Consider the following 21,017-nt stretch of genomic DNA (forward strand, 5'->3'; position numbering starts at 1 on the left):
TGCTGAAATTTCAAGCTGTTTTCTGTTTTTTAGGTGGTGCCTGGAAATGGCTCTGTCACGGCCTGTGACAGCCCTGGATAATGAGAGGTTCACTGTACAGTCAGTGATGCTGAAATATGCCGTCCCTATCGTGCTGGTGGGTCTCATTCCAAGCCTTTGTCCTTGAGAATAGCCATGTGTTGTCAATAAAGGTGAAGAATTTTCAGCCATCAACAGGAAGTTGTGGCCAGGCTCACTCATGCAGCTGACTCTGTGTGTACCTTGGGCAGTTCAGAGGTGCTGAGCCATGTAGCCATGAGAGTGGAGGGAGGAACTGCAGCAGCAGATCACAAATACATTTTTCATACTTTCCCAGGCCTGAGAATGTTACAAGGCACTGAAAACCCCTTCCATGCAAGTGCAGGTAGTTAGGTGACAGTGTCATCTCTGAATTGCAGGCTGGATTCCTGATCACCAACGCCGTGCGCTTCATTTTCCAAGCTCCTGGAATTGCTTCCTGGCAGTACACTCTTCTTCAGCTGCAGGTAAAGGAGAGCTCTGAGCTTCACTACACCTCCTCCCCAGAGCACCACCGAGATGGATTCCCTCCCTCAGTGACCTAATTCATCCTGTGACAGCATCCTGGATCTGGAAGCATGCTGGATCCAGGAGCATTCCATGGAGGAGGACAATAGAACTTCCCTGGCCATTCCTTATAGACTTCCCTTTAAGTGTTTTGCTCTCTCATTTGCCATGTATGTGTTTATCTATATCTATATCTATATCTATCTGTGGTATCCTTTGCCTTTAAACTCATTAGAGTTTTACACCAAATTCAGCAGGAAAAACAGCTGCAAGTTGGTGTGATTGATTCCTGGCCTCCTTCAGTAAATTCCCCTAAGGTGTGCACTGTTTGGCACTGCTTCCAGTCCCCTTCCTTCCTGCCCTGGCTTTTTATCCTTATCCTCTCACTGTTGTGGAAAAGATGTCATGTGGGAGATTCTGCTTCTTGTTGTCTCTCTGTGCTTGTTGGTGATCACAGATTGTTTTTTTCAGGTGAATGGTGTCTTACCCATCCTTCCGTTGCTCTTTCCTGTCTTGTGGGTTCTTGCTACAGCCTTTGGAGAAGCCAGAGTCTTGGCCCAGATGAGCAAGGCCTCATCCACCTCACTGGTAGGTTTCTCCCACATTGCAGAGACAAGGGCAGGAGATGAAAAGGTTCTGTGAAGTGACCACACTGAATTTAGCAGATGTGTCTTCATAATTATAAAACCTTGCTGGATCTTTGTCCCAGCTGTTCCCTCTCCCTGGAGTACAACATTACTTCTTGAACAGATGCTTTAATTTTTTCAACCTCTCTACGGATATCCCAAGGTGATAGGAAGCTCTTGTGATTCCATAAAACTCTTCAAGGCATGTGCTTTCTGTCAGATAAATATCATTTGTCACAGGGGTCAACATGGAGATAAATGCCCTGTGGTGGCTATATCTGGGCAACGTGTAGCCACTGAGAAGGAATGTGATACATCATATCCTCTGCAATGTTCTGTGGGCTGAACAGTCCTTTCCTGAGGCTCTGGGGCTTTGTTTGCTGGCATGGCCTTTGAGTAGGTCAGGGAGTAAGAGCAGTTTCTGGTGGTTGTGCTGGTTTGGGGAGTGGAGTTTGGTGGTCTGATGGGGTGGGATCCTGAGTTGGATGTGCTGTTGGGTGTCCCTTCTTCTGTCCTGGTGGCAGTGCTGATGAAATGCACTGAGCTATGTTTGTCTTCTGTGCTGATTTCTGTTACTTGGACAGAGTTTCTCTCTCCTTCTTGTCCTTCCTTGGCCTCTGTGGCCCTGGGTCTGTGTTTTCTATTTTCCCTCTAGTTGTACATGACTAAGCTGCCTGTGTCCTGGGAGGAAGGACATGTTACATCCCATAGTAGCATTTGCTACTCTTTTCAGTGTTTTTTCCACTTTGCCTTTCCTACCCATTCTCAGCGTCACTTGGTTTGTACTTTCGAAGCCTCCCTCTTTCCCTTCACAATTTGCTATTCAGCTGGGAAAAGCCAGAGCTCCTTGGCCTCCTTGCTTCATCATTCTCAACATTCCCATTTGCCCTGTCACTCATACTTGCACCTTCCTTTTGTCCTTTCCTGTCTTCTCATTTTTCTTGTCCAGGCAACCCTGTCTGTCCAGCCAGCTCTTTCTGTGGCATCTCAGACATGATCCTCCATCCTTGCTGCTGCAGAACAGCTGTTGTGATGTGCCTTGGTCACTCACCCCCTGACCAGGGCAGTCACTTGGCCTCTCTATTTCCCTCCTTCCTTCTCTCTTCTCTGTTCAAAATGTAGCAGGTAAGACCCTTTTCTCCTCCAATCACTTGGCCTACTTGGTGGCGACTTGGCCACTTCTCCACCTTCTTCCCCTTCCTATCATGTTCAAGCTGTTTGATTCCCAATTTTTCAAGGCTGGAGGTGACCGTTGTGCCTGGTTGAAAGGACACAAACCAGTGCCCCCCTAAACAAGCCCCTGCCTCAAGCTGCATTACTACAGTTGGACTGCAGCAACATTCCTTTTAGAAAGGAATTTGCTGTCGGTTTGAAAACATGTACTGCCTTTGATAGGTTGTCTCAGTAACTATTTACCTTCCCTGTTAAAAATGGACATTCTGTGGTAATTTTTGCAGTATCTGATTTCCAGCCTTTGGAACATTTACATCTTTTGTCTCCTAGATTTAAGAGCAAAGAGCACGTCAATCAAAATTCTGGTCTGTTGTGACTACTCACATCTCCTTTTACCATCTCTGGTTAAGTTAACAGTTTAAGCACCTTGAGGCACTATAAACATATTTTCCAAACCTCTAATCTTTCTCTTGGTGTTCCTCTTAGCTTTCTCCACTGTTTCAGGATCTCTGTAGGGTTATGAATCTCAAAACCCACAAAATATTCCAGTAATAGCTGTGCTTTTGATAAATTTCAGAATAATTTGGACTTTCTGCTCTATGTTCCCTTGTTTGTGCAACAAAGGATCCCATTAGATCTTTTAGCCACTGCTTTGAAAGGCCAGGCTTTATTCAGCTGATAGTCTGCAGTTACTGCTTTCTGAGAGTCCTCATCCTGTAAGTCCAGCCTTCATTTTTGCACCTAAATACACAGCCTTGGATTTGTGCCTGTTCAGATACATGTTTTTGCATATTGCCCAAGCAATCCATATTGTTCTGTGACAGTGGTCTTTTCTCTTTACATTGCACTCTGCCCCAAACTTTGTGTTGTTTACAGTCTCTATCAGTAATGTGTTGTTTTTATTTGCTATTAACAAAATACCCAGATTTGTCCCTGCTTGAGCTAGTAGCACATTATTGCAAATAATTTCTGTTTCTGTTCAATTTAGAGACAGTCTATTTCTAATATATCTACTATGTGCCCGATTTCTTTGGTATTTTTGTTAGAAAACCACTCAAACATTTAGAATCAAGTCAAATTACCAAACGGTCTATGTCAAAAGCAGTACTTTTATCAGTCAAATCTGTCAAATTTTTTTGTCAAAAAAGGTATCACAATAATTTGAGGAGATTGCTGCTCATATAGTTGTGGTGTTTGGCACTGGTTGTATTATTCCACTTCTTTTCTTTTAATTGAGTCTCATATTAGCCACTCTGTTATTCTGTCTGAAATCAAAGTCTGTCTGGGGTCCTGTGGTAATTTGGATGGTTCTCCTTCCCTTTTTGGGCATTGGCACCACTTCATTTGAACTGGGACTTAATCCATAGTTCAAGCCTTGTGCAAAATCAGCAGTAACAGTCATTGTCCAGACCTGCTAATTTAAACATATTTACTTTCAGTAGCTGGTGTTGGAATGGAAAATATTTCATAGTTATCATATGGTATGATTTTATCACTGAATAAGGAATAGCAATATTTATTTAACATGTCTGCCTTGCCTACAATGTCATTTGTAATTTCACTGTCTTTAACAAGCAGTGGTCTGGTTTTAATTACCTACTGGTATACTTTTCATTATTTTTTATGTTAATTTTTACTTCTGTTTTCACTTTCACTCAAAACTGGTCTCTTATTTTTACTATGGGATTGTTGCTTTTTAAAATTGTAACAAAATATTCTTAACCAGTTCCTAATCATCCTTCATAGTTCTCAGTTTAAATGATTTCTGACAGATTTTTCTTGCCTTTTTTTGGCTTTGTTAAACTGATCCTTTTTGAAGTGCCAGATATATGCATTATTATTTGGGCTATAGTTTTATTTACATATAAATGTAATTGCCATGTTCACTTATGGTTATGAATAGACTTAAATTTAAACTTTTTCAGAATTCCATCTAGTGTGGAATGCCTTTGTGCTGGATGCAAAACTTATGAGTTAGTGAATTTCTCAGTGTAATTCCAAGAGCACCATTGTAGTGCCCTGCTGTAATTTCTTTTCATTTGCTATCCACATCCCATTTGTATCACCTCATTCCTCTGTGTCCATTGTGTTCCAGGCACCTGCTTTTCCAACCCCTCTTCCATCTCCCTTTCTGTAACTGACCCATATAAGTTAAAATCAGATCACTCAATCCTGGCTCTTTCTAACTAAAAATAACCACACAGAAAGAGCCTCCTCTGGGTCTAATTGCTATTATTTTCTCTGTAGACATTTAGGTAATGACTGTGTGTTCCTCTGTGATGTACAGCACCAAGCACTTTGCCTGTGCTTCACAAGTAGATAAAGACAGAGTCCATTAAAGGCTTAATTGCTTTGTTGAGTTATCGGTCTGCCTTGGTACAGTGATTGCCACAGAGCAGGACTCCTGCTTTCTCCTCCCTGAAGGCACATCCTGAGGGAAGGATGTTCCTCCTGGCACATTTCTGAGCACAATTATAGTAACTGGTCTCTTCTCTTGCTGCAGCTTGCTAAGTTTTCAGAGGACACTCTCAGCAGCTACACAGAGATGGTATCTTCTCAGGTACTATTATTATGAATTGTTTTCCTCCATCTTCACTGCAGAACTTCATGATATCCTTTCCCTTCCTCTCTGATCTCCTGCTTGTTGCTAGACCCTTTTTACTTGTGTCAATTGTCCGTTGTCACTCATTTGTTGCTTTAATTTGCTGTGCATGCAGGTTGCATGTCTTTCCCCTCCACCTCCCCATGTAAATACTGCTCTGCTGACCAGAGACTGAGGTGACCTCGATACTGAGTTGTGTTTTTCTGAATATTGCAAATGGTTTGAAATCAACCTTTTCTGTCCTGAACACAGTACCTCTTTCAAGGCCTGTTCCAGAAGTAAAATAAACTTTTTATGGTGTGTGTCTGAAAGAAGGGAAGTATTTTGCTCGTAGCAGAAAAACCTTGTTCAAGCCAAAACTAAAACCCAGAGGGAATGGTGGTCAGCACCGAGACCAAACTGCAGAGGGGACCATGGAATGTTCAGGCTTTTTAAAAAGTCTGATCCTGTTCCATGGGCTCCTTATCAGGCTTAAGCACATTACTGGTGCTTCCAAAGCTGGGGTAATTAAACATTCAGGAGCCCTTTTTCTGGGGAAGGAACTGCTCTGGCCACTCTATAAATTGCATCATCCAGATTAAACAGGTGGGTAGAGGAAAGATACTTCTCTGTCTAATCTGGCATCAAGATTCCCCTTTCCATAAGGAGGCAGATGGACTCCAGGAGTGATTAAAAATCCCTAGATTTTATAAGAGTCAGTTCCTGTTTCCTTGCTCCCAGTCACTCAGAGGAATGCACATGGGTGCACACACACCTGTTTCCTTTGCTGAGTGTTTTGTTGCCTTTCTGTGCCAGTTCATCATTTAGCTGAGATATTTTTCAGGTACTAAATAGGAGTGATTTCAGCTGACCTAGCCTGTTGAGAAGATCTGTTTCTTTTCTTTTGTAACATTTTTGCTTAGGAGAACCTGGTTTAAATAAGAGCTTTTTTTTCTTGGTGATAGCTCTGGATTGTTTTGCATTTGAGCTTACTGCTGTACTAATCATTAGGATCCAGAGAACATGATTTGAGGAGCTTTGGTGGAAGTGCTCTGCAGTGACAGTATTCCAGAATAACAGCTAAAAAGTGGTAAAATAACACAGTAATTCAATCCTGGTTTTGCTGGCTTTAGGATTGCACAGAGGAAAACACACAGCTCTGGTGCTTGGATTGATTGCTGCCATCCAGACTCCCTCTGAAACATGTTTGTGTGGAAAATGAAGGGTGCCAACTGGACATTTTAATTTTGCAAAATATCCCCTTCTTTCTGTTTCATTACAATACCTTTGTAATGGTGGAGTAGTCAGGGCACCTTGGCTTTATTTCCAACACTCTCACTGCCTCAGTAACTAAGCTTGGGCAAGTCACCTCACCACAGGGACCCCATCCTTTACCTGATTTGCAACATGGTGGTGGGAAACCAAAGGCCTCAAACTCCATAATCCGAGGGGTTGAATTACTTCAGGAAAAAAACACTAAGAGGTGACAACTGATTCACTCAAAATGAGCTCACTTCAGAATTTCTTTCTCTGTTTTTGGGTAGACAGAGGTAGTTTCAGTGAATTCTCAATTCAACAATCAGACTGACTGTTAGCAATCAGTGGAAAGGGGAAGAAATGCTTTTCCCTTGAGAACACCAGCACTGTATCAGGTAACAGGTTCCCACAGAGGCTGATGTCTATCTTACAGTGTATCCCTGTGTTGAAAGTGGAAGCAGGTAATGTCATACTCCCTTTTTTCCTTCTCTCCCTTCATCTTCCACTGAATGGGTGTCTAATTGGCTGATGTCCTCTGCTTCCCTCGTCAGGAAATGATACGCTGTATCTGGAGCCACTTCCTCTGTGTTCTAAAAGGCAAATCCCCAACTCTGAGCTTCACTTCCAGCTTGCTCCACAGTCTGGGATCTGTCACTGTGAGTATTGCTGGGTTGTCAGAAAGAGGAGCCCTGTGAGGATGCTTCATTTCCATCGTTCATGTCGTCCTTCCCCGAGCACAGACTGTTTGCAGTCAGTTCACTGTGCTGGAATTAGAAACCCTTCAGGCACCTGTCTTTGTAGAAGAGTTTATAACTGTCCTGTCGTGTCCAAGCACATTTACAGGCTAAAACAATGGTTTGAGATACTCTGTGACATCTGACAGGATGTCTGTATTTTCCAGCTCTGGTTCTGGTCAAATTACCCTCTTGATTCCAGCAAGAACCAGCTGGTTTGGGTCCTGGTACAGTAGTAGCTGGTGAAATAGGTTGAGTAGTTGCTTCCTTCCCTTGGTCTTCATGCCTTGTTTGTAATATGCTAAAGTAAAATTGTTGTTGAACAACCCATCAATCTTGTTAGAGCAAGGAATTCTTTGATTTCTTGGAGTGTTATTAGGTGTGGTTTTTTAAGAGAGAAAGTTGGTGAAGGAGGGACTTGTCTATCCTCCCATGTGTTTAATGAAGTAATGATATTTACAACTGAACATGAACACTGAGACATGTCTTCACTAAGATTTTGCTTTCTTGGGGGTGTTGTGGGATGTTCTAGGTGCTCTGCTGTGTAGACAAGCAGGGGATTCTTTCCTGGCCAAACCCCAGCCCAGAGACTGTTCTGTTCTTCAGTGGGAAGGTGGAACCACCTCATGACAGCCACGAAGATCTGACTGATGAGCTCTCCACACGGTCCTTCTGCCATCCTGAGGTGGAAGATGAGGTGAGTGATCCATAATCCATAATGTAGTGTGTTGGCTGCAATCATAGCTTGACTGACACACAATGTGATATTATAGAGGGGCCTTGTAGAGAAGTCCTGTGCCATAATTCTTTGCTTAAAAGATGAAGAAGCAGGAAGGATCCTTTTCTACAGGAGTCCTAAAGCAGCGGGTGAATCAGCAGTGCCTTGTGTTCAACTACTGAACCACCACCCTTCGCTCTGTTGGTCTCCCACAGCCCCATGAAAGAGATGCTTTGCTCTCTGGCCCCTTGGCAGACACAGTGCACATGGCCAATGAACAAGAGAGGAACAACTGGTCTGGTGATGCTCCAAAGGCTCCTGAAGCCTCTGCCCACCGAAAGCCAAACAGCAGAAGCAAACATCCCTCTGGATCTAACGTGAGCTTTAGCAAGGACACGGAAGGTGGAGAGGAGGAACATACTCAGGTAAGACATACTGGAGGGGCACACAAGTAGGCTTTTGTGAAGCTGTAACACCAACTCAAACACATAGAGTATCCCCTTTTGGGCAATTTAGCTGGGAATTCCCTGCAGGATTCTAGGCTCAAGCTGTATTCGTTGTAACCAACTAGAATTTCTCTGCCTGTTGGACCAGGTTGTTGGGGACAGCGAGGTGTTGGCTTGTGAGGCTGAAGACTTTGTGTGTGACTACCACCTGGAGATGCTCAGCCTGTCCCAAGACCAGCAGAACCCCTCCTGCATCCAGTTTGATGACTCCAACTGGCACATGCACCTGAATTCCCTCAAGCCTCTGGGCCTGAACGTGCTGCTCAACCTGTGCAACGCCGGCGTGACCGAGCGGCTGTGCCGCTTCTCCGACCACCTCTGCAACATCGCCCTGCAGGAGACTCACAATGCTGTGCTGCCTGTCCACGTGCCCTGGGGCCTCTGTGAGCTTGCCAGGCTGATAGGTGAGGAGGAACTGGATGAGCAGACACAGAGAAATCAGAGCTGTCAATAGACACTTAATCCTTAGAGAGCACAAGAATATTTCCCCAGTCCTGTTTGCTGAGGAGGTGGAAATTCAGAGCTGACTCTGTTGTTGTTTGGTTGCCAAAAGAGTTTATTAAAGAGATGGCTTTTGGCAAGTTCTGACGTTGTCAGCGCTATCCAAGGAACAAATGTCATCAAGGACAGTGCCAGGCAGCCCTGGCTCGGCTTCATATTCTTCTGGTGTGAGTCTGCCAGTCTCATCAGGAGACAAAGAATAGCTGCTAATGAGCAGATACCTGTCCTGTCTTTACAGTAGGGCTTTACAGGGAGTTTGGGGATAAATGGTGTACCTCAGCTCATTTTATAGATGGGAAAATGGAGGCATAGGGGATGTAAGAGGTTAGAGGTAACACTAGGATTAAAACCTGGAAACTTGAACTCATTTCTGTGCCTGTCCTGCAATGTCACAGTTACTCTCTTCAGTGAACAAGAGCATGAACACTGTAATTACTAATCTAGTCCTTTTGAGTGTTTTTCATCCTGGATCTTGAGCCATATTTGCGTGATGCACAGTGAGCACAGCTCACCTACCAATTTCTGGGGAGTGTCAGAATGAGCACAGACAAAGTGGGTGGCACAGAAGCAGGAGAAGGGACTTTTCTTTTGCATTGATTAGAGCCTAATTTTCCTCCTTGTGTTCATGTTTCAGGTTTCACACCAGGTGCTAAAGATCTTTTCAAGCAGGAGAATTATTTGGCTTTGTACCGCTTGCCAAGTGATGAGATGGTTAAGGAAACCATCCTGGGGAAGCTTTCATCCATCACCAAGAGGAGACCACCCCTGAGCCACATGATTAACCTGTTTGTGAAGGACACCACTACCAGTAAGGCTGCCTCTTTCTTTGGGTATCCACTTGGCAGAGGGGGAGCTTTTCCTTAGAGAGCCCAGAAAATGTCAGGCTGGAAGAGCCTGGAGTCCCTGTGGGTGATGGCCCTGCTCTGCCCATGGCCAGTGCAGATATGATTAACAAACCTCAGTGATCATCTGTGGTATACTGAGAGGGAGAATTCTTCCCAGCCTTGACTCACTCCAGAAACATAAATAATTAAAAAAAAATACCTTTGCACCTAGTAGACCTGTTTTCTGGGACCAAATGGCAGTGCAGAGCATGGTATGGGTTTACTGAGCTTTTAATAGACTTTATGATGGTAGTGCAACTAATACTGCACAGGGTTGAATATCACTCTGGGTTTTAGTTAATAATGCTCATGCTTCTGATAAATCATAAACTATTATCTTTGTGAGTTGTCTGCACATTACACTGCACACTCCTATATTGCATAATAATAAGAAATCACAAAACTCCCATGCAAACTCACAGTCACCATAAATACAACACCTGAAGTCATGCAGACTTCTCCACTCTTTCTACTCCTTCCTACTTTTGTAGGAATGGGCTAGGATGGAAACGATGTACAGCTGGTTGAGGTCTTAAAGCACCTCAGAAAGATTTAACAGCTTGCTTGTCAGAGCTCTTAGTCTCTTTGTAATTCCTTAAATTGACTGAACTTGGCTCTCTGGAGTTGACATATGTTCAATATTGAATCTGAAATAGATCATTGTGCTGGCCAGAGTTTTACCAGGTTAACTGTCTTCTTTCACCCACTTATTCTTAAATTTTTATCTTTCTCTGGGAAGGAGGTTTTTCATTTGTTCTGATTGCTGCTATCTTGCCTTCATAAGCAGGAATTATTTTGATGCTGAGATTTTTAGTGTAGAGAAAAAACCTTTAATGTTGCCTCATTTCAACTCCTTATCCTCACTTTTAAACAGTTTAGGTTAGAGCCTGGAGCTCAGACGGATATGTGTGACCTGGATTATGCTGTCTAGAGTAAATTCTAAGAGGAGTTTTGCCAGTTGGGTTTAGTTAACTGTTGGAACACCTCTCACAAGGGGGTCTTATCCCTTGAAACTTCCTAAAATGTTGCCATTTTAGAATCAGAAATACTGGGTTGTGCAGGTAACATTGGGTGAAGTCAAATGGCTCTGTTTATGCAGAAGTCAGACCAGATGATCATAACTTACCTCTCTCCACACATTATTTGTGAATAAATCTTTGAATCCACCCACTCCCATGACACGCTGCAGTCAAAGGGAGATACATAATAAATTCTACAGCTGTAGCAGAAATAGGAGGCAGCTTATCTGTATGTTCCCTTACTATTCCATTGAAATACGTGTCCCACCATCTGGCAGTGTTCATCCCAGATCCATAGTAACCACATGGAAATGAGGGGCTCACCGGCATCTTCCATGAATTAGAACAGCTCGATACCATCTCTGTCTTCCTTTGCTGGAGCTCCCTTCCTTTTGCTCTGTCTCACTGGCACAGCTGGAGCAGTTTGGTTCTTCCCAACGAGTCCCAGCAGCCATCAATGCCTGGTCATACTCCCTGCCCTGTTGATTATTTTTTTCCTGTTTTGCCAGAGAAATTCTGGCCTGAGAGTTCATGATTTGGGAAGGGAAAGGGCTGAGCTCATTTTACTGGCAAGGACAGCTCAGTGAACTCCTTGCAGTTGATAATGTCTGCAGCCACTGCCACTTTCCCCTTAGCAGGGCTGTGGTGTGAGATTCTGGTGGGAATGAATGGGAAATGGGTTGCAGTTGCTGTCAGGCACGAATGTCAGTTCATCTGTGCATGTGGTCATTGCAAGCTCTTGCTCTGTGTCCAGGACATAGGTTTTACATGGATAAACATCCCTTGTTCCTTCTTTCCTAGCAAGGACTATCTGACCTTAGGAGCAAGGTGGGAAGGATTAGGTGTTTATACAATAAAATTAACCAGAGCTCTGCACAAGTGTTCCTTTGTGTCCCTGAGACAGGCTCCTTCTTTCACACACAGCTCTTATTCCTCTTGGAGGTTTGTTATGCTGATAAACTTGGCTTGTGATGACTATTTATAGCAAAAGCAGAGAGCTGCTGTGTTTTGGAAAATCCTCCAGTGTTCCTGAAGGTCCCTGCCTGGTTTGTGTTGAGGGGATATTCTTGGCTCTGGATCTCACCAGCCAGTGTGAGCATTAGCAGTCAGCAACAATGCCTGCAAAGAAGCCTTTGGGCTCATTTTTCTTGGCAGTGTTTGTTTTTTTTTTTTTTTTGGGTTTTTTTTTCATTAGCTCAGCTTTGAAGCTGTTGGGGGCAAAGTCACAGAGCAGCTGGATGAGGGAAGGGAGACTCTACGTGCAGGAAATGTTAATGGGTCAATACAAATGAGGAGCAGGAGGTGTGGAGGGAAGGCAGCCCCACATCCCTGAACTTGTGTCCTGTGCCTGGGACCTGCATCAATGATGTCACACGCCTCTGAGACAAACCTTTTAACACCTCTGTCTACAAGAGGGAATAAGAGATTTTGAGTCTGTATTAAAGACTGAAAGAGGGGGAGAAAGAAAAACAGGACGAGCTGTGGTGTCCATTGATTTTCAGTTCTTCCCTAAAGACAACATGAGTTACTTTTTTAGAGTCTGTTATGTTGAACTTTTGACCCATCCTGATTTAACACATTTTCAGGGTGAAAATGTGAAACAGGCTGTTATATGGCAGGTCACACTGTCAAATTATCTTCTGCTACTTGAATGAAAAGTATTCAAGAATAGCTCTTACCCTTCGGTTCCACGTCTGGCCTAAAACTGAATGTACTTTGCAGCGTAGGCAGACTTTGATCCCCGACTCATCACTGGTATTTGTACTTTCATGACAAGAAGCACAAAGGAATTTCTCTTCTTCTGCTCTGTGGGATGCAGGAGCAAGATATTATCCCACCTTTACAGGAGCAGGATTGATACACAGGGTAAGAGGAGAATAGGAAGGGACTACATGGCTCGCATTTTATCACAGCCTTGTTTGAATCCACAGTTAGACAAAGGGCAGCTGCAGGTGCATCATCAATCCTGAATACTTTCTTGGTGGAGACTGAAGAGTTTCAGCAGAGGAAAAGGGGATATCTGGAATGCATCAAAGCATTTTGTGGGAACACTCATGTTTTAACAAATAAGGGAGCAGTTGGTGTGATATCCCCTTCCTGGGAGCTGTATGTGTGATGCTGACTCATTGTTCTCCAACACTTCAGGCACTGAGCAGATGTTTTCTCATGGGACAGCTGACATCATCCTTGAGGCCTGCACTGACTTTTGGGATGGTACTGATATCTACCCCCTCTCTGGCTCTGACAGGTGGGCAGCTTTCTCATTTGGGGCATTCAGGATGCATGCAGATGAAATGCAGAGGGAACCTGGTCACTCTGTTAAAATTCTTTTCGTGATGCTTGTTAAGCTTTTTAAGAGCTTCAAGTAGGTTATGAACATAAGCCTCCTCTGCTTGTAATTAATTGTTATCATAGCAATGTAAGAGATTAGACAGCAACAAGCACTCAGTTGGACTGTAAGAGCAAGCCACTTCGTCCTGTATCTGTTGGGATATTGTCCTCTTGTAAGTGGATTCTGACTGTACTGTGTAGTAGGACTGAATTATAATCAGGTCATGCTGGTGGCAGAGAATTTTTTGTTGTTTTTCAAGAAAAATGTGTTGTCTTACGTGAAATGGAAAATGATCAATTGTGCCTGAACCAGTCCACACACTGCATCACACCCTTGGAGTCCTGCTGCAATATGTGGCAGTGTGTGCTGTATTTTCATCTACAGGCTGAATTGCTGTTCCTGTTGGCACAGCAGACCAGTAGTGTTTGGTTTCACTGTTTCGCTGACTTTTCACACTGTTCTTCTAAATCTGCTTATCCTCAGGTGGGAAAAAACTCCCACTGATCTTTTTTGGAATACTGATCATGTTACAAGCAAGTGAAAAATCTGATATAAAGTCTTAATTTGTTACCTTTGTGAATTCAACTTAGAGAAGGAACCTTACCTTATTTCAGTGACTCAATATTGACTAAATACAGCTCCCGGGACCCAGACTCAGAAGGGGGATAGGAGAAAAGTCTGCTACTATCTCTGCCATAGATCCTGTTGTCAGAGTTGTCAGTTCCCTCCTTGGTGTTTATCTCCCTACAGATACATTATGTCTGAGGAATTAAGCTGCTTCTGTCATGCAGTGAACTTCCTTGGAGTCATCTGGCAGCCATATAGAGCATATTATATTAATAAGTGTATTCAAAGAGCTCTATGTTCATACCCATCAATCTGATGAGCAAACAGAAATATTCACCACTGCCCCTGTTGGAATATGTGTTCTTGTTGCCCTGCAGTGCCTGCAGCTTGGAGAATGCAGAAACAGTAGGGAAAGGCTTCTTCAGACTTCCTATCCACTCTTTGTGGAAGACCTTTTTCCAGATACATGGAACTACAGCATACATTGTCAGAAACACGGCACGTTTTTGCTAACTTTGCCTGTTTTTTCTCTCTTCCACATAGGAAGAAGGTGCTGGATTTCTACCAGCGAGCCTGTCTGTCAGGATACTGCTCTGCCTTTGCATACAAGCCAATGCACTGTGCCTTGTCCTCCCAGCTCAATGGCAAGTGCATAGAGCTGGTGCAGGTGCCGGGGCAGAGCGCGATCTTCACGTGCTGCGACCTCCCCGGGACCACTCCCATCAAACAGAGCAGCCGGAGGAATAGCTGGAGCTCGGATGGTATGTGTGTCTTCAGTCCTGGCTGTAACCAGATCTGCTGCTGGCCCAGGGGCTGGATCTGATCAGTCTAGAGCTGTAAGAACATTGTTATTCAGAGTAGCAGATGGAAATTTGGAAGGAAGGGTTTCTGAAGTAGATGCGTTTTCAGAGGAAATAACGGTGTGGCAGCTGGTAGGGGTTTTTCTAGTTAAGTTATTGAAGCTTGCAGAGAAATTCTCCTTGTGGGAAGTCTGTTTCTAAAGTGGGCTACTGAGAGTCAAGGCTTCTGGGTGTTTCAGTACTTGATTTGCTATTTGTCTGATTTTATGGAAATCACATGTGATGGGCTTTTCAAAGGAATGAAATTTATGGTGCTATGCAACTATTATCCTTTGATGGATTTTGTTGCTGTAGTGAAGGAACTGTTTCCACTAGATGAACTGTACATGTCCTTCAGAACAGCAGTGGAAACTGAGAAAGAAGCATGTACCATTACATAAATCCAGGAGGCTCTTTGGAAAACCAGTCTTAACCTCTTTCTGCCTTGGTCTCCCATTCTGTAAAATGTGACTAGCTGGGTTTCCAGCAGCTGGAGACAGTTGTGACTGTTTTCAGAACACTTTTGAGTCCCACCTGTGGCAAGCCTTGCAACTGTGTGAAGTGTTTTATTATTTTGTTCTTCATGCTGCATCCAGCCCCCATTCACCACAGGCTGATGTGGCGATGGTGAAGGAACCCTGTGAAAGAGCCTTTGGAGGCTCTTTGGAAGTGTCTGCAGGGAACATGATTCAATTCCTTTGCATCAGCCCCTTGTGCTCTGATGCCACTGTGCCTCAGCTAGACTCACCATGTTGTTTAGGCACAGTAGGATGTGTTTAAAATGCACATGTGAACATTATGCAGCACACATCCTTGACCTTTCTACCCAAATTCCTTGTGACTGATCCCTGCCTTTTATCTTTTTCCTTTCCATGCTTGCTGTTTCCCACTTGTGTTCTTGGTCTTGTGTGTGGGGATGTTCTGAAACCGCTGCTGTGACTGGGTATGCTGGGACAAATGGATGTCTCTTCATCTTTCCTCCTGTGTTTGTGTTCCTGCACGTTTCTGTGTCTGGATACCATGTCCCTGGGTGTCACCTTGGTGGCCTCCCTACCTCGTGTCCTTTGTCTGATGCACACGTGGCCCCTCTTGTGTCAATGTGATTGCGTGTTGTTTGCATGCCTGAAGAAGGGATTGGGGAAGTGATGGAGAAGGAAGACTGTATCCAGGCTCTGAGTGGACAGATCTTCATGGGAATGGTCTCATCTCAGTATCAGGCCCGCCTTGACATTGTCCGCCTCATTGATGGATTGGTCAATGCCTGCATTCGTTTTGTCTACTTCTCCCTGGAAGATGAGCTCAAAAGCAAGGTAAGCTGTCTTTGCTGAACCCCCTGACCTTGCATGGCCCCTTGTTGTCTGACTGGAGAGTTTAGCTCCAGTGCAATCTAAGGTTAATCTGATTCAGCCCACTAATGAGTCCAGAAGGTACCTGTGCTCCAGTATGGTATCAGTCTGCAGTGCTCTGGCCTGGGCAGCCACCCTAAAACCCTTTGTCTGCTCACCCACAGGTGTTTGCTGAGAAAATGGGTCTGGAGACTGGCTGGAATTGCCACATATCCTTAACACCCAATGGTGACGTGCCTGGCTCAGAGATCCCCCCCTCCAGCCCCAGCCATGCTGGCTCCCTGCACGATGACCTCCACCAGGGTGAGAACTGTGCCTTGGCCACTCTGAGTGCCATGTGTTTCCTGGGTGGTTCTTTTAAACCCATTCATAAGTTCCTGTGTCCACACCTGACACCTGATCCATCAGAGCTTTGAGCACAAAACTGGATGGGCCTCAGGTGCGTGTGTGTGTAAGTGACAGCACTTTACATTTGTAGCCTTTTCAGCCAGCCAGTACCAAGTTTTTGGAAACAGACATCCTTCTGTGCACCAGCTGCCATGAATTTATGTCCTCATGAGTGCTTCTGGTTCTTGCTGGGACCCTGGTCAATCCACTGAAGGTCCCTTGCCTGTGCATTACTCTTTTTTTTCTTACTTCAGCTGCGATGTCTTTATTCTCTTCCCCTAGAAGGACAGCAGAACAGATAAAGTATCATGTCTCAAAAGAGCAGAGACTCCCATATCTACCTCTGAACAGATTAGTCATCTAAAAATACTGCATTTTAGATGACTGAGTGGGAGATCTGAGTGTTGCTAACCCAGAAAATCAGGCCTCACGTTTCCTGGCTTCTGCAGCACCACGTGCATGTCCCACGTGGGTGGCACAGGGGTGGCAGAGGCAGGTTTGTGATTATTGTTTATGCTGCTTCTCTCTGCTCCAGTTTCTCGAGATGATGTGGAGGGGCTTCTGCTGATGGAAGAGGAAGGGCACTCGGATCTCATCAGCTTTCAGCCAACAGACAGTGATATCCCCAGCTTCCTGGAGGACTGCAACAGGGTGAGGCCCCCTTTCCCTGTGCACCTTGTACTGTTGTCATGGTCAGGAGTGTCACCTCATTAATCCCAGAGGAAATTCCTCTTCGAAGCAGATTCACTGGTTTGTGATTTCCTGATTTCCCTCACTCTCTTCCAGCTTTGTTATCTAGAGCCTGGGGAATCTGGGGTTCTCTTAGTTTCTTCTGCTGAACAGCTCTTTGCTTTGGAGGACTGGAGGTTACTACACATGGGGTAACCTTGAGAGCTGCATCTCAGTTCCTGTGGGTTCCATGGGCTGGGCAGGGTGTGGGAACATCCCCACTTTCCATGCAGACAGAAGAAACACTGTCCTCCAGCTGTGAGCCACAGACTGGTGCTTCCCAGTGGTGAGAGTGTGAGACAAGCCCTTCCTGCTTTATAAAGACCTCACACATGCTCAGCAGAGATTACAGGAATATCAGAGATACAGATTAAAAAAAAATCTATTAGGCCTGGTTTTAGAAGGCAAGAACCCTTCTTGCATTGCTGCAGGTTGATGTGGCTGCAATTGAAATAGATCCAGTTGCTGGGAGACAGCAGATGTGTCTGACTAGACTCTCCACACAGGCAAGAAGTCCTTAGAAATCCTTGAGCACAGGTTTGTCTCACTGACCTTACAAACCCTGAGGGCAAGCACAGGCAGCTTGGCAGGTCAATGTAGAACTTTATCAGAAAACTTTTGACAATGGCTCAGGAAAGCCAGTTCTGTCTTCAGGAACGTGTATTTGCATAATTCTAGGAATCATCATTCTCATTTCAGCAGTTCCCTCTGAAATGCCTCTCCCTCACACTCCCTGCCTTATCTGTCCTTTCTCTTTTTCAGGCCAAACTTCCCCGGGGAATCCACCAGGTGAGACCTCACCTGCAGAACATTGACAACGTGCCTTTGCTGGTGCCCCTGTTCACAGACTGCACCCCAGAGAGTAAGTGGCCTTTCCTACTCCTGTCCATTAATTCCTTCCCCAGCTTCTTGGTCTGGCTCATCCAAGAGTAGACATGGGTGAAGGGAAGGGGATACATTCCAGAAATCTAGGTCATATTGATATTAATTACCCTCTGTTGCTACCTGTGGGGAACCAGGTGTTAATTTTAGTGCAGCTGTTGCCCAGCTACTGAATTGGGCTAAGAACCACTCCTTTCAATTTGCATTAGTAAGAGACACAAAAGTAAACATCCAAAATGCTACTGCCCTTCATTAAATAAGTGTTATCAGTGTACCAGGAGACTTTGATCTCTGCTCACAACTGTTATATAACTCAGAAATCACTTCCCAGAAAAATTTTCCCTTGGCAGTTGCTGTTAACACCTTCTGCTGCTTTGCAGGTTTTGATTGCAGAAAACAGAAAGGACAAAATTTCTCTCTCTCTCTCCCCCTCTCTCTGAGGTATTACTTTATCTAAGAAAGGGGCTGAGTGCTCAGCAGGCTAATACCTGCCAAGTCTCCAGTAAAAGTGTGGAGCATCATTATGATTTGGCATTTTAGTACCTCTGGTCACAGTTTGCAGCATGTCAATCACGGTCCAGTCTGCCTTCACACTTAGTGCCCAAATTTCTCTCTCTTTGACAGAAGTGGCAGCTCCCCACCTGACCCAACCCATCACTGTGCTGCAGGTCTCCGTGCACCAGACATTTAGTGAAGGTGTTTACAAGGGAATCTGCAGAGGGGAGGCTTGGGGGTTTTTGTCTGGAGCATTCTAGAAAATCCATGTACACACAGAGAGAGCACTGTGCATAGAGCTACAGAACTAAAATCAGATCAAACAGCAGCTTTGACTTAGAGGCTCCAGGGATGTTGATAAACATATTGATAAAGGGTAGAGGTGGTGGTGGGTGGGAGAGCAGGAACCGGGACTGGCTCTGAGTGTGGCTGAGTGTGTCATTGCTTTTGGAGTGGTTTGTTACTCTATTCCTTTAGACTTGCAACAACACCAGTGATGTACTGCTGAGCAGAGTTTGAAACACTGTATTTATTTTCAGTTTGAATGCTATAGGTTTATTTCATTTCTGCTGTTTTCTAACAAGACACTTTGATGCTGAAGCTGTTTCATGCACCCAGGTTATACCTACAGCTCTGGTCTGAAAAATGCAAATCTCTGGGTCACAGTTCTCTGAACCACAGCTCAGTTCCTGCAGTGGCAGGTATACAGAGCACCTGGCCTGCAGTTCATTAACTGTCTAATTGTATGCTTTTGCTGTGGATCTCCCTGTACATGACTGGCAAGTATCAGTTGGGGCAGTTTTAAAAGATCTGTTAGTTATCCAGATTGGAAAGGGTGTGGAACACTGCATTTTTGGGTGCATAATGACATAACACACTATTGCTCCTTCTGTCCCTCTGCAGCCATGTGTGAGATGATCAAGATCATGCAGGAGTATGGGGAGGTGACCTGCTGCCTGGGAAGCTCTGCCAACCTTCGGAACAGTTGCCTCTTCCTGCAAAGTGATATCAGGTGGGGCAGGGTCTATTCATCCTCCAATCTGCCTTTGCCTTGATCTTAGCAAGTAGCCAGCCGTGGGTCACACCACACCTGTGCATTGTGCAGGGAGATGCTCACAATTGCTCTGCCCATTTTTAGCTGCTTTTGTCTTCCTAATGGAGATTTGGGGCTATTGGATGGGATGACTGCTTAGGGCCCTTGACACACAGAGGTATTTCCATGTCTGAAAGGAAGGTAACTCTCTTGCATGCTGGACTGTTGTGCCCCAACTGGATTACAGATGCTTCCCATTGGGTGAAAGAGTGGAAACACCCCTCTCAATCAGCCAGTATGTTGACCTTGTGCCACAAACCCAAATATGTTCATTATTTCTCTGTGGATAACTGAAAGTCTAGGGAGATTGATCCTAAATTCACATCGTAGCTCAGGCTTCTCTGCCTGAGCAAGGTATACAGAGCATGGCACAGCACAGTGTGACTTTCCAAGCTGGACTGCAGTGAGACAGTTTCTCCTCTGGGATGAGGCCTTTCACCAACACCCCTGTGTTGTCCTTGCAGCATAGCCCTGGACCCTCTCTACCCATCCCGCTGCTCCTGGGAGACCTTTGGCTATGCCACCAGCACCACCCTGACCAATGGCTCAGAGGAGCTCACCCCGCTGCAGCTCTCAGGGCAGCTCAACAGCCTGCCCTGCTCCATGTCCTTCCGCCAGGAGGAGAGCACCAGCATCATCAGGCTCATAGAGCAGGTGAGCCAAGCAATCCCCTCTCCCCTCTGCAAGGAGCAGAGCCAGGAGCTCACACAAGCATTCTGCTTGAGGTGCCCACGGTGCTGCTAGCAGGAGCTTTGCTTGTGTCTCCTGGCCTTTGTTCAGGAAGAACAACGGGGAGAATCTTCCTGCCTGGCCCTCCTAGTCCAAGGTGTAGTGGATGGTTTGGGAATAGTGCCTTGTGGCAACAGAACATGAATATTGTTCATCTGGATGAAGTATAATCTTGCAGAGATCCCTAGCCAGACAACAATGCAGTGTTAGGGAGAAGTGTAACCCCAGAAAAGCCAAGAGTTTAAACAAACTTACCCCTTGGCTAAATTCTACCTTTCCTTCAGAACCTCTCCATGTAGGCAAGAGACTTTCCCTTTTTGCTTTCAATGTGTCCAGATCTTCTCCCCTCCCACTTCCCCTGCAGGCCACATGTTCTGCCCCTGCCTGCCAATAACTGCTCTTGGCTGGCAGCTGCTCCCAGCAGGGCTCTGAGGGCTTGTGCTTCCTTCCAGGCCAGGCATGCAACATATGGGATCCGCAAGTGTTTCCTCTTCCTGCTGCAGTGCCAGCTGACCTTGGTTGTCATTCAGGTGAGTCCTGGCCTGGCTGGGGACAGTGTTTAACTCAGAGCACAGGAGGACTCACGTGGATTTGGTTGGCTGCAGTGGGGCAGCCTCGAGAGAGGAACGTGGCCTTCAGTCAGGTTTACACAGCGCATTTGGGGAAGTTACAGATGGATGTGATCTCAGCCTGCACTGCCTCTGCTCCCTGACCCTCCTACATTTACTTTCAAACACTTTTTCCCTGGAGACAAGCATCCCCTGCAGCTCCTGCCATGCGAACATATGGAGGGGCTGTGCAGTGGCAGTCCAGCTACAAGCTCATCCCAGTGTTTTGGGGGAAGACAGCAGCATTTTGGGTAACAAGTGTGTCCTAGCACTGCTCATGCTCTTCACTCTGGGTTGTTTCTGTCCAGTTCCTCTCCTGCCTGGTGCAGCTGCCACCCATCCTCAGTACCACAGACATTGTGTGGCTCTCCTGTTTCTGCTACCCACTGCTCAGGTGAGTCTGTCAAGGTGGAATCTCCTCCCACCCTGCACAGGATGCACAGACCG

The 21,017-nt window shown here is 45.3% G+C and overlaps 1 protein-coding gene across 4 annotated transcripts in view; it reads left to right on the forward strand.

Annotated features, from left to right (window-relative positions):
- The window catches only part of TMEM94 (transmembrane protein 94), a 50,549-nt gene that overhangs the window by 23,017 nt on the left and 6,515 nt on the right, over positions 1-21,017 (forward strand). For 2 of the 4 annotated variants that reach the window (XM_069032741.1, XM_069032742.1), the window contains exons 8-26: positions 34-136; positions 438-524; positions 1,036-1,152; positions 4,867-4,923; positions 6,753-6,857; positions 7,468-7,632; positions 7,869-8,078; positions 8,248-8,563; positions 9,295-9,468; positions 12,709-12,811; positions 14,006-14,223; positions 15,430-15,611; positions 15,812-15,950; positions 16,570-16,685; positions 17,526-17,625; positions 19,044-19,152; positions 19,698-19,887; positions 20,415-20,492; positions 20,879-20,964. In XM_069032741.1, the coding sequence (XP_068888842.1) occupies positions 34-136; positions 438-524; positions 1,036-1,152; positions 4,867-4,923; positions 6,753-6,857; positions 7,468-7,632; positions 7,869-8,078; positions 8,248-8,563; positions 9,295-9,468; positions 12,709-12,811; positions 14,006-14,223; positions 15,430-15,611; positions 15,812-15,950; positions 16,570-16,685; positions 17,526-17,625; positions 19,044-19,152; positions 19,698-19,887; positions 20,415-20,492; positions 20,879-20,964 (2,655 nt within the window). The remainder of the gene's footprint in view (positions 1-33; positions 137-437; positions 525-1,035; positions 1,153-4,866; positions 4,924-6,752; positions 6,858-7,467; positions 7,633-7,868; positions 8,079-8,247; positions 8,564-9,294; positions 9,469-12,708; positions 12,812-14,005; positions 14,224-15,429; positions 15,612-15,811; positions 15,951-16,569; positions 16,686-17,525; positions 17,626-19,043; positions 19,153-19,697; positions 19,888-20,414; positions 20,493-20,878; positions 20,965-21,017) is intronic. The other 2 variants (XM_069032743.1, XM_069032744.1) reach the window with 2 other exon arrangements.

Source organism: Aphelocoma coerulescens, chromosome 18 (assembly GCF_041296385.1).
Source record: "Aphelocoma coerulescens isolate FSJ_1873_10779 chromosome 18, UR_Acoe_1.0, whole genome shotgun sequence".
NCBI classification, from domain to species: domain Eukaryota; kingdom Metazoa; phylum Chordata; class Aves; order Passeriformes; family Corvidae; genus Aphelocoma; species Aphelocoma coerulescens.